The sequence below is a fragment of the Archocentrus centrarchus genome, chromosome 3 (genome assembly GCF_007364275.1).
Source record: "Archocentrus centrarchus isolate MPI-CPG fArcCen1 chromosome 3, fArcCen1, whole genome shotgun sequence".
NCBI lineage: Eukaryota > Metazoa > Chordata > Actinopteri > Cichliformes > Cichlidae > Archocentrus > Archocentrus centrarchus.
This window is the reverse complement of record NC_044348.1, coordinates 26,034,270-26,049,318: the sequence shown is the minus strand read 5'-3', so window position 1 is coordinate 26,049,318 and position 15,049 is coordinate 26,034,270. Positions and strand designations below refer to the sequence as shown.

At 38.6% G+C, this 15,049-nt stretch overlaps 1 protein-coding gene and 1 long non-coding RNA gene across 3 annotated transcripts in view; both read right to left on the bottom strand.

Annotated features, from left to right (window-relative positions):
* Positions 1–1,013: 1,013 nt before the first annotated feature.
* Positions 1,014–5,437, bottom strand: LOC115776325 (uncharacterized). Its single transcript, XR_004019445.1, has 4 exons — positions 5,355–5,437; positions 4,997–5,091; positions 4,623–4,699; positions 1,014–2,466 (listed from the first exon to the last, which is right to left on the bottom strand). It is a non-coding gene; the product is annotated as an uncharacterized LOC115776325 (long non-coding RNA).
* Positions 5,438–7,814: 2,377 nt separating this feature from the next.
* The window catches only part of trpm7 (transient receptor potential cation channel, subfamily M, member 7), a 986,641-nt gene continuing 979,406 nt past the window's right edge, over positions 7,815–15,049 (bottom strand). For both annotated transcript variants that reach the window (XM_030721294.1, XM_030721304.1), the window contains 6 exons: positions 14,766–15,049; positions 14,487–14,569; positions 12,782–12,987; positions 12,439–12,490; positions 12,192–12,298; positions 7,815–8,692 (listed from right to left, as the gene is read on the bottom strand). In XM_030721294.1, coding sequence (XP_030577154.1) covers positions 8,580–8,692; positions 12,192–12,298; positions 12,439–12,490; positions 12,782–12,987; positions 14,487–14,569; positions 14,766–15,049 — 845 coding nt within the window. In that variant the 3' untranslated portion in view covers positions 7,815–8,579. The remainder of the gene's footprint in view (positions 8,693–12,191; positions 12,299–12,438; positions 12,491–12,781; positions 12,988–14,486; positions 14,570–14,765) is intronic.

Sequence of the window (15,049 nt, the reverse complement as noted above, 5' to 3'; positions counted from 1 at the left end):
TGTAGCTTCAGGTTTGTGGTGAGCTGCTAGTCAGAGATCAGTTAGGCTTGTGGCCAGTTATTTACAGAAATATATATTATTTTTAAATTCCAGACATCCATTTCACACCACATTCAGTCAACCCAGCGTGTCTCTGTGATGTACATTCAGTTAAAGTGAAATGTGTTTGACCCTTTTTTAGTCCTTTCACACAGTTAAAATTTAAAAATAGGGTTTTTGTGACCCTGAAGTCCTCAGAGTTCCAGTAAGATGTTGGAAAACCCTCCTGCATAATAGGAACAGCAAGCAGCACAGCTGTTAGTAAAGAAACACAAAAAGATCACTGATTTATTTTTTTCCCCAGCAATTTAGAATAATGTGTTAGAATTAGGGATTTTACCCCCATTGAGGGATCATGGGGGGCCCTATAGAGACTCAAACTCAGTGAATCTATTTTTACAGAATATATTAATACTCATGAGAAAGTTCATACGAGGTCCCATAAAAAGATATCGTACAGTTTACTTGTAATAAATGTGTTTGTACAAAAAAAAAAAAAAAAAAATCTACATATTTCCTGTTTGAGGCGCCATTAGGGGCAAAAATGTAACAGTGGTGACAAAAAGGGTTGATACTAAATCCATCAACATTCCCCAGTGTGGCACTTACACTTTACTTTTATGACAATGCTTCATTTCAGGGTTAAATGTGCACAATATTTGTTTTTAGAATTAATTTTAATTTTAATGCTCTATTGTTTTTGAGCACACTGGTCATTAAAATCATACAACGGTTTCAGCAGGAGGATATGTATATTTATCTTCCCGGAATTTTTCAGATATGGCATTATCAGTCGAGGAGGTCATGTGAATCCTTATGGTGAGTGAAAACATGAGCTCTTACCACTACACACAGAGATATTTACTACAGATGGGCCTCTGTGGCCTTTTTACAAACAGCTTACCAGTAAGTAGTGTGAAAATGAGCAGATGAGAGATTAACCTTAGATATTTATTTTATTTTATTTCTGGAAAAATAAAGTAGCAACAGTATAACAAAATATGTTTAAAAAACTCAAATATGTTCCAAATCAAATCAAATATATTTAATATGTGCAACTAATTAAACATCATTAAAGTAAAATACCTCAGAAAAGATTCATGAAGTATTTGTTGTGCACGCTATTTTAAAAATGATACACTGAAAACAAGAGTTTTCTAATACTATAATGCTGATTTTTGTTTTAGTAAAATTCAGCTTAGGTCCTTATTATTGTTAATGAATATTAAAAAGGCTTGAGACCCAGTGGATTAGCAGACGGATGCCACTCTCAGGTCTGAAGCTGCAGCTAGCAGCCAGTTAGCTTATCCATACCGTCAACACTTAGCTCAGCATAACAGTGGAAATGAGGGACTAGAAATCACAAGAACATATCAGAATTAACATCTTATATATTTCATTTGTCTCTAAAAAGTCAATTTCCAAACTGTCTTTTTTTCTTCAACTTACACACATCAAACTACGAGGCATCAAAATTATATTTAGCTCTTTGTGCGCATTTCGCAGATGTGAGAAAACATTTGTCTTTTCAGCTACACTTCAAAAGTATTTTAAACTCTCCTCAGTTCCTGTTTGTTTGACACAGTTATATGACACTTGAGGAATATATGCACAACACCACAGTCAGACGACAGGAAGTGCGCAGAGACCACAGCACCAGATCTGAATTTAAACAGGGTGCAAGCACTCAGCAGAGTTTAAACCCACTTTCCCACCGCTTAAAACACGGTTAAAACATGATGTACATGATGGAAGACAATGGAAAAAAAGAGATATAATCATGCCAATTCAGGAGCTAACCAGGACTGCTGTTCCCCTGCCTGCACCAAACTAAGGTAGATACATGAGAGTGGCATCAGTCTTCTCATTGAGCGCTCAGCAAGGAAGCAAATATGTGTATTTACAATTACTGTATTCAAGGCACAGAAACAGAGCTTTTGCTTACCTTAAAAGGGTGAATCCAAATAATGAATACATATAAACTAAACATAGATATGTTTAATAACCTGTGAGAGCACATCTTACGGCCAGGGTCAGCTGAAAAACCTCTCTATTGGCATCATGCACACACCACACACTGTTTTTAGTGTGTGCATTCATAAACAGAAGTGCAGATCAGTGACCTGTACCTCCGATGGGCCCTCAACAACATCTCATCTGTATGTGCATGTGTTCGTGTTCACAGCAAACATGACACACGGTCTGATCGGTGAGTTTTCATCAACATCCAATGGTTAAAATATGTTAATGTCCTTTTTTTTATGCTTTTGTTAATTGGTTAGAGAATAAGTAAACACACAGACGGTCTGTCGGTGTGAATACAGCTGCTGTTTCACCCTCCATCTCCTAATGGGTCGAGCATTTCTGTTTCCAGTTCTTTTCTGCTCTCTTCGTTTTTGGAACCATTGCTCTCACCTTCTCTGTCACCTGGTCAAACACAAAGACATTGAGCAGTGATGCATAGTGAGCTGTAAGTGTGCTCCATGAAGTCAGTAAATTCAAATTACCTGTTCCATAAAGCTTATTAACCCTGAGCGGAGAAAAACTCTGGGTTTTCTGTTCTGGAAATAAACTCTGGGTCAGTTACTGCAGTAACAATGCCTGACTTTCTCTCTGAATCCTCCCTCTCTGCAGATGACTGACACAGCTTCACTTCCTCATTCATATGGTTGACATCAGAGCTCACACAGCTGTGGCTCATTTACAGCTCCAACCAGATATTTACAAGTGCAGCCCTACATTTAATTTGTCAGTCTACTTCTCCTTTTTTTTTCTCCTCCATTTTACAAAATTTTCAAAATACATGAAAAACAACTTGGCTCAATAATATAAAAACAACATCACAGAACAAAACAGTTCAGAAATGTTTAAAAAAAAAAAAAAAAAAAAAAAAAAACTACACCAAATAAGAAGCTCAATTAAACAGAAAATACAAAAATATGACAAATTCGGTAATTCAAAATCTAAGAAAAAATAAGAAGCTAAAACCTAAAATCAGAAGGCCTTTTATTGAGAAATGAACAGGGGGTGAAGAACACTCAAACTATAGTGACTTCATTATAATTTATTGATCAAAGTATTACAGGGTTCTTCTATATTTTGGTATTTAAATGATTTGCGCACAATCCTATGAATAATAAATGGACTGGTACTTATATAACGCTTTACTACTTTACTACTTCTCTCATTTATAAAGGAAGCAGCATAGGTTTGACAAACATGAACAAAAAAAGGATGAAGCCACTCAGTCACGTTAGTTGCTAAAATAGCCTGTTCACTTGAGAGTTAATCTGCTCAAGTTCACAGCATTACAAATACTAAAAACCCAGTTAGATATTTGTTACAGTTAACTGCGTTTATAATCAGTCTGTAAACACTGGAAGCTCAGAATATAACTTACATCAGATGTCAAATTTATCAAATTCTTCTGCACGCAAACATTTGGGTGCAGAAGAATGGTTCGAGTTGGGGTTATTTTAATATGTGGCTAAAGTTCTCTGCACACACGGGTAATTTGGTAAATGTTTTTTCTATGCATTTTGGCCTTTGCTCCACATATAAACAGTGTTTTAGGTCACTGAAAATTGACCTTTTAAAAAAATCCTTCAGAAAAAAAAAAAAAAATTTGTCTGTTTAAGAGCTCAAACTGTCAAACTAATTATTTGTAGACTTCTGATTGGCCAACACAATACAATTAGGGTTATTATATTGCTTCCTGTTGCTTTGGCATGACCTAAACCAGGAGTGAGCAATTAATTTTCCCCAGGGGCCACATGAGAAACTTGGGACTGTGGCGGGCCACACCAGTAAGTTTACAAAGAAATAAAAAGAATGCTGAGCAGAACTGAGTTCAGCTCATTGGTGTGATGCGCCACATCAGTATCAGTTTCTGATGTGGCCCCTTGGGGAAAATTAATTGCTCACTCCGGATCTGAATGCTTGATATTGTTTTTTGCATTTTCGTGTGTATGGAGATATTTTTCAAAATGAAAATGTAAATTCCTCATTTAAAAAAATACTCACATACGTGCAGCCTGTGACAAAACCCTAACCCTTACTGGCTCTGGCTAATATCACAAGTCCACAATTAAATTGTGTCATATTTGTCACTTCAGTTTGTGTTACCTGCACTCTGAAAAATTACATTTAAAAATCAAAAATAAAGTTTGATAGGATTCCAGCTTTAACTATTAAGGAAAATCCCCTCTGGTTTCTTTAAGATCGGTCTACTGGGGGAAAAAAGGGAGGCTCTGCTCTTTATTAACCTACTGTACGCTCTAAATTAAGGGCTAGTGAACTAATTCTGATCAGCTGTGTCCCCATCTCAGAGTTCTTCAATCCACAGTTTAGTGTCAAACTCAGAGTTTCATAAACCTGCTTTTGTAAACAGGGTCCTGGTACTTCCTTGTCAGACTGATAGGTCAAAACTGGTCTTGAAAATGTGCCACTAAAAAGGGAAGCTAAATTATCTACATGCATATTTGGCCAGAAGCAAAAGAAAAATATGTATTTAGCTGGTTTTGCTGTTGAACTCATAAGCAAATTAACAGCTACTGATTTAAAAACACTGACATTTCACTGACCTCTTCGTTATCAGGAAATTGTCCCGTCTTAAGCTTGGAGTAGATTAGCTCACCATTCACTGATACTTCAAAACTGTCTGTGTTGGGGGCAAAAAGTGCACAAAAAATGTTACTGTTGACAAACATACTTTCAGCACTACTGCTGCTAAACAGGCTTCTTTGGGAGGATGCCACAGAGAATTACTGATTTATCCCTTTAACACAATATACAGATCTGTGACATGGTTTCACTCATTGCACTCAAGTGTGTAAGTAAATAAAAGAAAATGTGATGTACACATAACTTTACAAAGGACAATAAAATACAGTTAAATTTAAATGGCATGTTTGGCCTTCCATAGTTAATACATGAAATAAAGTCCAAAGCAGCTTACCGGTTTCTCCTGTGACTCCCGTTACCCTCACACCAGGAACCTGCCGGAGGAGACCAGCTAGTTCCCGGTAGCGAAAAGCATAACTTCATCCTTTACTGTGTCACAAACCAACAATGAGGAACATTAACGTAACACTTATCACTTCCCTAAACTCTAAGTTTGAATACAGAAAAGCTCATTGTCCCTCTGAAACCAGCACAAACGATGCATTAAAATTATGCATCTTGTGTTTTAAAAAAAAAAAAAAAAAATCATCTCAAAGTAAAGCTGGATTTTAAATGCACCATGGAGCAGTAGAAAGGAGTGTGCTGATAACAGCTCATACAAATCTGCAGTGTTCCCACAGAATTACGCTTACCAGTATTCAACGGTGACTGCAGTCATGGTTTTGTGGCTGTTGTGATGTAAACTCAGTACTCAGCTGCAAGAAGTGAAACGCAGAGTCATGCTCACAGTCATGTATATTAGACGTAAACCACACCCAGTGGGAGGGTGGATGGGACTTGTTTTCCTCCCCCTTTTATGCACTTTGTGTAATAACGCCTACAGCCACAGCTGATGTTGGACTTGTGGTGATAAAAGTTCTGCTTTAAAAAAACAAAAAATGCAAATCTTCCACCTTATCTGTTGTGACATTTCTCCATTCAAGGATCGCATTATGGCACAGGTGCACAGGTGAGCAGTCTTGTCAGTATGATCAGAGACAGCTCAACAGAAGTTTATTTGTGTGCAGATTAATTAACAAGCAGCTGAATCTCACCTCAGGCATCTGTGAAAACAGCGGACCCACTGTTTCCTCCTGCAGGCTGACGTTCAAGAATTTGCAAGCTCTTCATCTGCAGGATGAGTCTGCTCACAGCTTTAGTGCACCGGCAATATTACAAGTGATATCTTGTGCATGCTTGAAACATACTTCACTCTCAGATATCTTTACCAAGGGAACAACTAATATTTTGAATTTTCAGTTTATATACAGATTGTTTGAGAAAATGGTTTAATTTTTATAATTTTTTAGAGCCTATGTAAGTGGTTCCAAACCCCAAAACCTTGTCAGATGGACACATCAACATGACCTCTAGTTCTCACTCAGCCATTGGTTACATTCAGCTGATCATTAATTATGGAATCAGTTATAGCAAACTGTTATCCATAACTACAACTACTGTATTTCAATATTCCACTCTTTAGTTACTACTCCTTTTAACAGCTGTTCCTTATATTTTGTGGCCCCTGCAACTCTTGATCCATATTTTTTGCAGATTTGTTTATCCATACTATCAGTTCAAATTTTAGCAGCTATTAACATTCATAAACTCACTGGCCATTTCATTAGGTACATTTGTTCAGCTTCTTGCTAATACAAATATCTAATCACATGGTGGTAACTCAATGCATTTAGGCATGTAGATATGGTCAAGATCAAGTTTGACGTTCAAACCGAGCATCAGATTGAGGAAGAAAGGTGATTTAAGCAACTCTGAATGTGTCGCGGTCATTGGTGGCAGACAGGCGTGATCTGCACAACCATCTCCCCGGTTTACAGAGAATTTAAATAATCTCCAGTGAGCAGCAGTTCGGTGGGAGAAAATGTCTTGTTGATATCAGAGGTCAGAGGAAAATGGCCACACTGCTTTGAGCTGATAGGAAGGTAACAGTAACTCAAATCACCACTTGTTACAGATTATGCAGAAGAACATCTCTGAGCACACAACACATTGGACCCAGATCATCCTGGGTGCCAGTCCTGTTAGCTAAGAACAGGAAACTGAGGCTAAACATCACACAAGTTGACCAAAATTGGACAACATAACTGAAGAGTTTTAATTTCTGCTTCAACGTTTAGATGGTAGGGTCTGGTTTGGCATAAACAGCATGAAAGGATGGATCCATCCAGCTTTTTTATCATTAATTCAGACTGATGGTGGTGGTGTGGGGGATATTTTCAAAGGAAACTTTAGGCCCCTTAGTACCAACTGAGAATCCCTTAAACACCGCGGCCTAACTGTATTATTGCATACCATGTCCACCCCTGTATGACAGTGCACACATCATCCGATGGCTGCTTCTAGCAGGAAAACATGCCACGTCACAAAACTCAAACTGGCATCTTGAACATAACAGTGACTTAACTGCACTCAAAGGGCCTCTATTCATCAGATCTCAGTCCAATAGAGCACCTCTGAGGGAATGTTTCCAACAATTTATTGAATCTATGGCATGACAAATTAAGGCAGTTCTGAAGAGTACTAGTAAGATATACCTAATACAGTGGCCAGTCCATACAATTTCAACTGTTATAATACTACTAATAATACTGTTTGTTTTGCCAGCTGATTAAATTTATTCTGTATGTTTAGCTCAAAATTGAAACTTAACACAGTCAGTGACAAATTTATAGCTTATTTATAATTTAAAGTTAGCTCCATTCTTAAATTAATTTAGTTCCATTGTTTCAGATGCCTTAAGGTAATTTCTTCATGTCCTCAGTTGACAATCACTGGCTCGAGTGTTTTACCAAATAACCTCCATAAATCACGAAAATAATCAGTTTTATATCTGACACAGAAAAGCACAAGATCCTCACATTCATAGATTTTTGCTTGAAAAATAACTAGTTTTACCATAACTTCAGAATAAAAAATAGATTGATGTGTACTTACTGAGAGAGCTGCAGGCAGAAACATTACTGAGTTATAGAGGCCACACATGTTCACACAGGGATTATTTTAAGGCTTTGGCGATGTTAAAACCTTAGCTTTTTATTTGTTTAAAATGATATCCAGTACAAAATGTATACATTAATACCCTTATGTTTGTCAGTTCCCCTGAATAAAATTTTTTTTTTTTTTTTTTTTTTATCTGTTCAGCTCATGCCAGGTAACAGTATCTATAAGATACACTAGACTGTAATTTGCTCTTACAATAGATGATGTCAAAGATATAGCAATAGTACCTTTGTAACAATAAAAACTATCAATATTTTGTGGACACAGTTTCAATACAATAAAATTACATACATTGTTCTGTAAAAGTTGCATTGCAATCTGCCCATATTTTACAAGATCTTCAAATTCATGTATATCTTTTCATTAACTAAGACACAAAATGTTTGATACAAGTTCGTAAAAATGATCTGATGGCAATCTGCAGTGTAGCAGTGACTTGGTTTCAGCAAGCAATCTCCTCTGAAGCTGCTGTAACAGATATACAATGCACTTAGATTTGTTCTTTTTTTTTTTCTTTGTCTTTTGGTAAAACAAGGCAACTTCTCAGACTTCTTAATAAATAAATCCTCTGCAATGACACTGTACCTGTTGATATATCCAGTTTACATATATATTCATAAAATTGTACAAAATGTTTTAAAATGTTCTCCCCACCCTCCCCATGTATATACTTAAAAAAAAAAAAAAATTAAGATGGTTGATTTATGTTCACACAGCATTTTGGTGGGCGGGACAGAAAAACATGATACAGTCTGCATGTGCTGGTTTCCACTCAAACACAGCTGTTCCAGTTCATTGCACCTTTCTGCTCCTTGGCTATGACTAAAATGAATCAGGTTAGCGTCGCCTTGCATGCATCACAGCATCAGCCTCATTGATTGGCGGGACTCTTTAACACCACCCCCGGAACTGGGAGGTTCTTCTTGTGGGAATGTCATCTTATCCGGTGTGTAGTCGTTCCTTTTCAGATCTGATTAACAAGGAAAAAAAAAACAAAACAGAAACAAAGTTAAAATGTTGTCCATCAGAATTTATGAATGATTAACAGATGACTGACAAACTGATAATGAAACAAATATTCAATAATAGGTTATGCAGACTAAATTTAAAAAATAAATAAAGTAAATTTTTAATTGGCCTAAGAGTAGAATATTAAAATTAAGAGTATATTAAATACAGAAGAATTGCAGACACACAAAAATGAAAAAGTCTAGATAAAAAGAAATCAGGAGACAGATACATCATAAATAATGAAAAAGCTCCAAATAAAAATGTAAAAATAAATAAAAGACAATGCTATGCTAAATAAAAACTGAAAGAAATAAAACTGAGGAAAATAAACATTAGTAAATATTAGCATCATCATTATCATGATCATCACGTGTGAGGGTTGTTTGGGCAGCGTAAAAAGCATGAGTGACAAATTTTATCCTGTTCACATTACAGACTGGTCAGTGAAGGGATGAGTGCACACAAAAGAACATAGTATATTATGTATTTTTTTTTTTAATGGTTTACATGTGTCTTTGACTGACTGGAATTTGTTTGTTTGATGTGCGGTTATTTTTAATAAGGCATCTAGCATTACATATTCCTGCTGCAAATGGAAATAAGCAAGTACCTAAGTCTGATACAAAGCATCTTTTCTCATATGAGAACAGTTTTATTTATTCATTTTTTTAAGTAAACAAGCAGAATTTATCTATAGATAATCAGAAACAAATTCTGATTGGGATCAGTTTCTTTAAAACAGAGACACAACATAGGCACTGGCTCTCAGAGCGCTGCTCAAGCTTTATACATTTTAAAAATTAAAAATACCCAAATACAACATTTAACACTGGCCTGTTAAATATAGTGGGATCTATATTGTTTAATATACACCAGTATAAAAACCTCTCAAAAGAAACAATAAATAAGCCATTGCAGAAAAAGATGCTTGGGGTGGATTAAAATATTGTGCCTTCCATATTTTATCCATCAGAGTTGCTCTTACTCTCAGCACGTGTAGCAGAGTACCACCTTCTCCTCCCTGGGACCTCAATAATTATAATTTTATCAAAGCTACAGCCGCTGCTCATCCATGCACACCGTTTGTTTTGGCATCACTGCCCTAATGCACAGGTTACAGTGAGACAGGTCTGTCACTGCTGATGAGCAGGGATACTGTTGTGAATGTCCTTACTTTACTCCAAACTATACATTCTTTTCCTAAACTCTTAATAAGGAGTTTTGTAGCATCTAACCTCACAACTGTGTAACAAAAGCAATTCACACGTGGGGTGAGGTTGGGGAAGCACAGTGGAACGTACAAAGGGTCTTCTGTCTGAAATCTGACTTGCAACTCCACCACCTCCCTGACCTATGAATGTGGACTTTGTAGGTCTCTGAAAGGGGACTGTTCTCTCCGGGGCCCATGTTACTGTGGATGGGAATCCGGCCACAGAGGTCAAAAGACACCCTGTGAGAAACGGGGCGCTACTGGAAGTTTTGGACATAACTACTAAGGCTGGACGATCTGTTCCATAGTTCGATTGTCTGTCGTGTCCGTGTGGGACTGCTGATGGCCGTGGGACAGCAGGCGGTTAATGTACACCCATGAGGATAGCGCTATCCACCTTCCACAATCCACAATGTGTGGCCCAAAAAAAACCCCAAAACACTTCAGTATGACAATAATATTTTGTATCAGCTGGCCTTTATTTATTTTGGAATGCCTCACCTCGGAAACAAAGATCCAAGCTAAATTATACTAAAATAAATGTCTGCATTATAGTATTAGCAAACTCTTACTATTATTATTATTTTTAGGGAATAAACACTAATATTAATTAAACTTTGCTGTGTTTTATACACTGCTCAAAAAAAATAAAGGGAACACTTAAACAACACAATATAACTCCAAGTAAATCAAACTTCTGTGAAATCAAACTGTCCACTTAGGAAGCAACACTGATTGACAATCAATTTCACATGCTGTTGCGCAAATGGAATAGACAACAAGTGGAAATTATTGGCAATTAGCAAGACACACTCAATAAAGGAGTGGTTCTGCAGGTGGGGACCACAGACCACTTCTCAGTACCTATGCTTTCTGGCTGATGTTTTGGTCACTTTTGAATGTTGGTGGTGCTTTCACACTCGTGGTAGCATGAGACTGACTCTTCAACCCACACAAGTGGCTCAGGTAGTGCAGCTCATCCAGGATGGCACATCAGTGCAAGCTGTGGAAAGAAGGCTTGCTGTGTCTGTCAGCATAGTGTCCAGAGGCTGGAGGTGCTACCAGGAGACAGGCCAGTACACCAGGAGACGTGGAGGAGGCCATAGGAGGGCAACAACCCAGCAGCAGGACCGCTACCTCCGCCTTTGTGCAAGGAGGAACAGGAGGAGCACTGCCAGAGCCCTGCAAAATGACCTCCAGCAGGCCACAAATGTGCATGTGTCTGCACAAATGGTTAGAAACCGACTCCTTGAAGATGGTATGAGGGCCCGATGTCAACACCATGCAGGACGCTTGGCATTTGCCAGAGAACACCAGGATTGGCAAATTCGCCACTGGCGCCCTGTGCTCTTCACAGATGAAAGCAGGTTCACACTGAGCACATGTGACAGAAGTCTGGAGATGCCGTGGAGAGCGATCTGCTGCCTGCAACATCCTTCAGCATGACCGGTTTGGCAGTGGGTCAGTAATGGTGTGGGGTGGCATTTCTTTGGAGGGCCGCACAGCCCTCCATGTGCTCGCCAGAGGTAGCATGACTGCCATTAGGCACCGAGATGAGAGCCTCAGACCCCTTGTGAGACCATATGCTGGTACAGTTGGCCCTGGGTTCCTCCTAATGCAGGACAATGCTAGACCTCATGTGGCTGGAGTGTGTCAGCAGTTCCTGCAAGATGAAGGCATTGAAGCTATGGACTGGCCCACCCGTTCCCCAGACCTGAATCCAATTGAGCACATCTGGGACATCATGTCTCGCTCCATCCACCAACGTCACATTGCACCACAGTCTGTCCAGGAGTTGGCGGATGCTTTAGTCCAGGTCTGGGAGGAGATCCCTCAAGAGACCATCCGCCACCTCATCAGAAGCATGCCCAGGTGTTGTAGGGAGGTCATACAGGCACGTGGAGGCCACACACAATACTGAGCCTCATTTTGACTTGTTTTAAGGACATTACATCAAAGTTGGATCAGCCTGTAGTGTGTTTTTCGACTTTAATTTTGTGTGTGACTCCAAATTCAGGCCTCCATTGGTTAATAAATTTGATTTCCATTGATGATTTTTGTTGTCAGCACATTCAACTTTGTACAGAACAAAATATTCAATGAGAATATTTCATTCATTCAGATCTAGGATGTGTTATTCGAGTGTTCCCTTTATTTTTTTGAGCCGTGTATTTATCCTCTGGACTCCACCTGTAGTGGCTCCACACTCCTAGTTTGTGAACAATTTAGGGTTAAGATTATCTCTCACCAGGAAGTTTGAGTTTCCGACAGCATGAGTTGCAGTGGTGTTTAGCACGGAAGTTCCTAATAGCATCATCTCCCAGGTTTGCAGGTCCGAATATCATATCGTAAGATCTGCAGGAGGCACACAGACGTCATTTAGGGCAAACTGACAGGGGAAGAAAAGTAGCTGGTAATGTTTAAACTGTATTAAATTTGAACTCACAACAAAAATTAAAAGGGTGACTGGCTTGTGCGAGAAACAGAGAACTTACCCCTTCTCACCGCTCTTTATAACTGAGGGATCTGTCAGAATCTCCCCAACACCTACAGGAGGCACAAGATTTATTTTTCATAGACTTGTAAGATTTAAAAAAACAAAAACATCATACAGCTCTGCTAATTGCTCACATTTGCCTCCTACAGGAACAGATATCTCATTATTTCTATACAAGCCCTTCGTCTAGATCTCTACAGCTGATTAGTCTTGGATCCATGCACTGAAAGTGAAGTAATGTCATCCTACTGTTAAATAAATTAACTAGACATTGAAGGATGAGCTGTAGTGCAAGGGATGGATCCCATCACATGTCCTGAGTGTGTTCAGAGAGTTTTTACCCTGCAGGTCGAGCACCAGCAGCTCTCCTCGGGTGTACTCGTAGGTCCAGTGACTGAAGGCCAGCATGGTTTCCTCCAGGAGATTGGTGGGGACAATCTCATCTCCATTGTTGTTGTTGAACTTCCTGAACTCGCCGGTGATGCACTCCTCTATAGCAAACCACTGTCCAGCAGAGTGGCAGTACAGCAAATACACCTCCAAGAACCTGAACACACACAAGAGGACAGGTTTCGTTCAAAACCAGTCTGAGATCGTAGCCTGAGAAGAGAATATGTGCCCCCCCCCAAAAAATAAAAGAAAAACACAACAATACAAAAAATGTGTTTGCCGTTCCTATTAACAGTGTTTCTTTTTTTAATGCAAATATCTTATAATTTGGAAAGCAGCCTAGCAACATGAACTATAATCCCACAAGTAATATCAAGCTCTCTAAAGAGCTGATCTTAACGAAATTAATTTAAATCAATTTTATTATATAACACCAATTCACAGCAGTCCCCCCAACATACTTTATAAGGCATATTCCAAATAAATAATATTACAAATAAAACAATGTTATAAATTATACCAAAATAGTGACACAGTCACTGAATGGTGTAACACTGGTGACTGAACCTATAAACTAATGGAATATTAATATTACAAATCCTGGTTTAACAAATCCTTTTAACCTTCATGAAGCAATTCATGACACGCAAGGACAACAGGAGCACCTTACAATGCAATACAGCAAACGGCTCAGGAGAGAGAGACAAACACACACAAACTCTGGTTACCACCAGTGCAAACCAAGCTCTTCCTGTTGCTTAAAAGCACTGCATTAAAATAAGCTGACTTTTATTCTGAAGTGGTCACAGGCAATTGCTGGCGCTGACTGCTACCACTCATCAGTGGTCATTTTAAGATATTATGTGCATGTGCATATCATGTGCAGAATAAGTTCAGATTGCACAGTGATGGAAAGAGGCCAACTGTGGCCTCAATTCTTTATTAAAACAGCAGGAGTTTGTTCTTCTGCCCCCAGACTTTTCTGACCAGAAAATATTAAGACACTTCTGCAGTAACAATCTTTAGCAACCTCTGAGAGTTCTGCTTTAAGCACTGGAAAATGATGCCTGCAAAACCGACATAGATACATGCTAAACAAATTGTGCATTTGCTTAACAAATAAAGGTGTGCAAAGTGGCCCGTGGTTCAGACTATTATAATAAGCAAGAACACAGGGTGACAATAATGGCTTCACCTAGCAACCATCTTCCAACAGGTTCCTTTTTTTTTTTTTTTTTTTTGCAGAAGCCCAGCATTCTGACTGTTTTTCAGTGGAGGCTGTAAAAATGTAAATTAAAAAATGATGTAATGATGCACTGCTTCTATTAAACATAACAGGGTGTATGAACAACTTTAAATTTTATCTGAACAATGTGAACAAGTTCGTAGTCAAAATCACCTCTGAAATACAGTCAGGAAAAATTTAAAGGTTTCTGTGGATTTCTAATTTCATATTTTAAAAAAACTGATACAAGTATCCAACGAACACAGTGACAGACGTATTCATCTAGATGGATGTGGGATGCTGGACAACCAAATGAATGACTGACGGAAATAAGGCAAATGGCAGGTTATGAAAATATGAAAAATCAAGCCTTAAAGTGGTTTCATAGTTTGTGGGTGGGTGGGTGGGATTTCTGTGTCAGGTACACTTACCTTGGTGAATAAGGGATTGTCTTCGGCCTGATTTGGTTGAAAGCAAATGTCAGTTTCTGAGCAGCTCGTTGTTGTTGAATTTCCTGGAGTGACACAGATAAGAATTAGATAAAGAACCTCAAAATAACTTTGATAATACAGTGTTACACAAAACAGTGCACATGATGGCTGCCAACAGGTAACAAATGTGATATATTACATAAAATAACATTATTTTACTCAGCCCAACAAGATAGAGTAATACACAGGTCAATATATTATGGCACAAACTATTCTTACCCTGAGACAAAGGTGGAGCACAGTCTCCTCCTTGTAGATGCTCTGCCATGTTTGGACCACCTCGGGAAGGAAGGACTTGACTATATACAGGTGTCCTGGTTTCAGGATGTCGTACTCTGACCAGGTACAGAGCACCTTGAGGGCCCGTCTGAGTCCTCCACCCATCTCCTCCTTGCTGAGAAACTCTATTTTTGCACAGAGGCCCCGCTGGGCCCAGGAAGACATGCTGTTGTTGATAGTGTTCGGGGAGCTCTCCTCCAGACGGTAAACAGTCACCGGCTCCC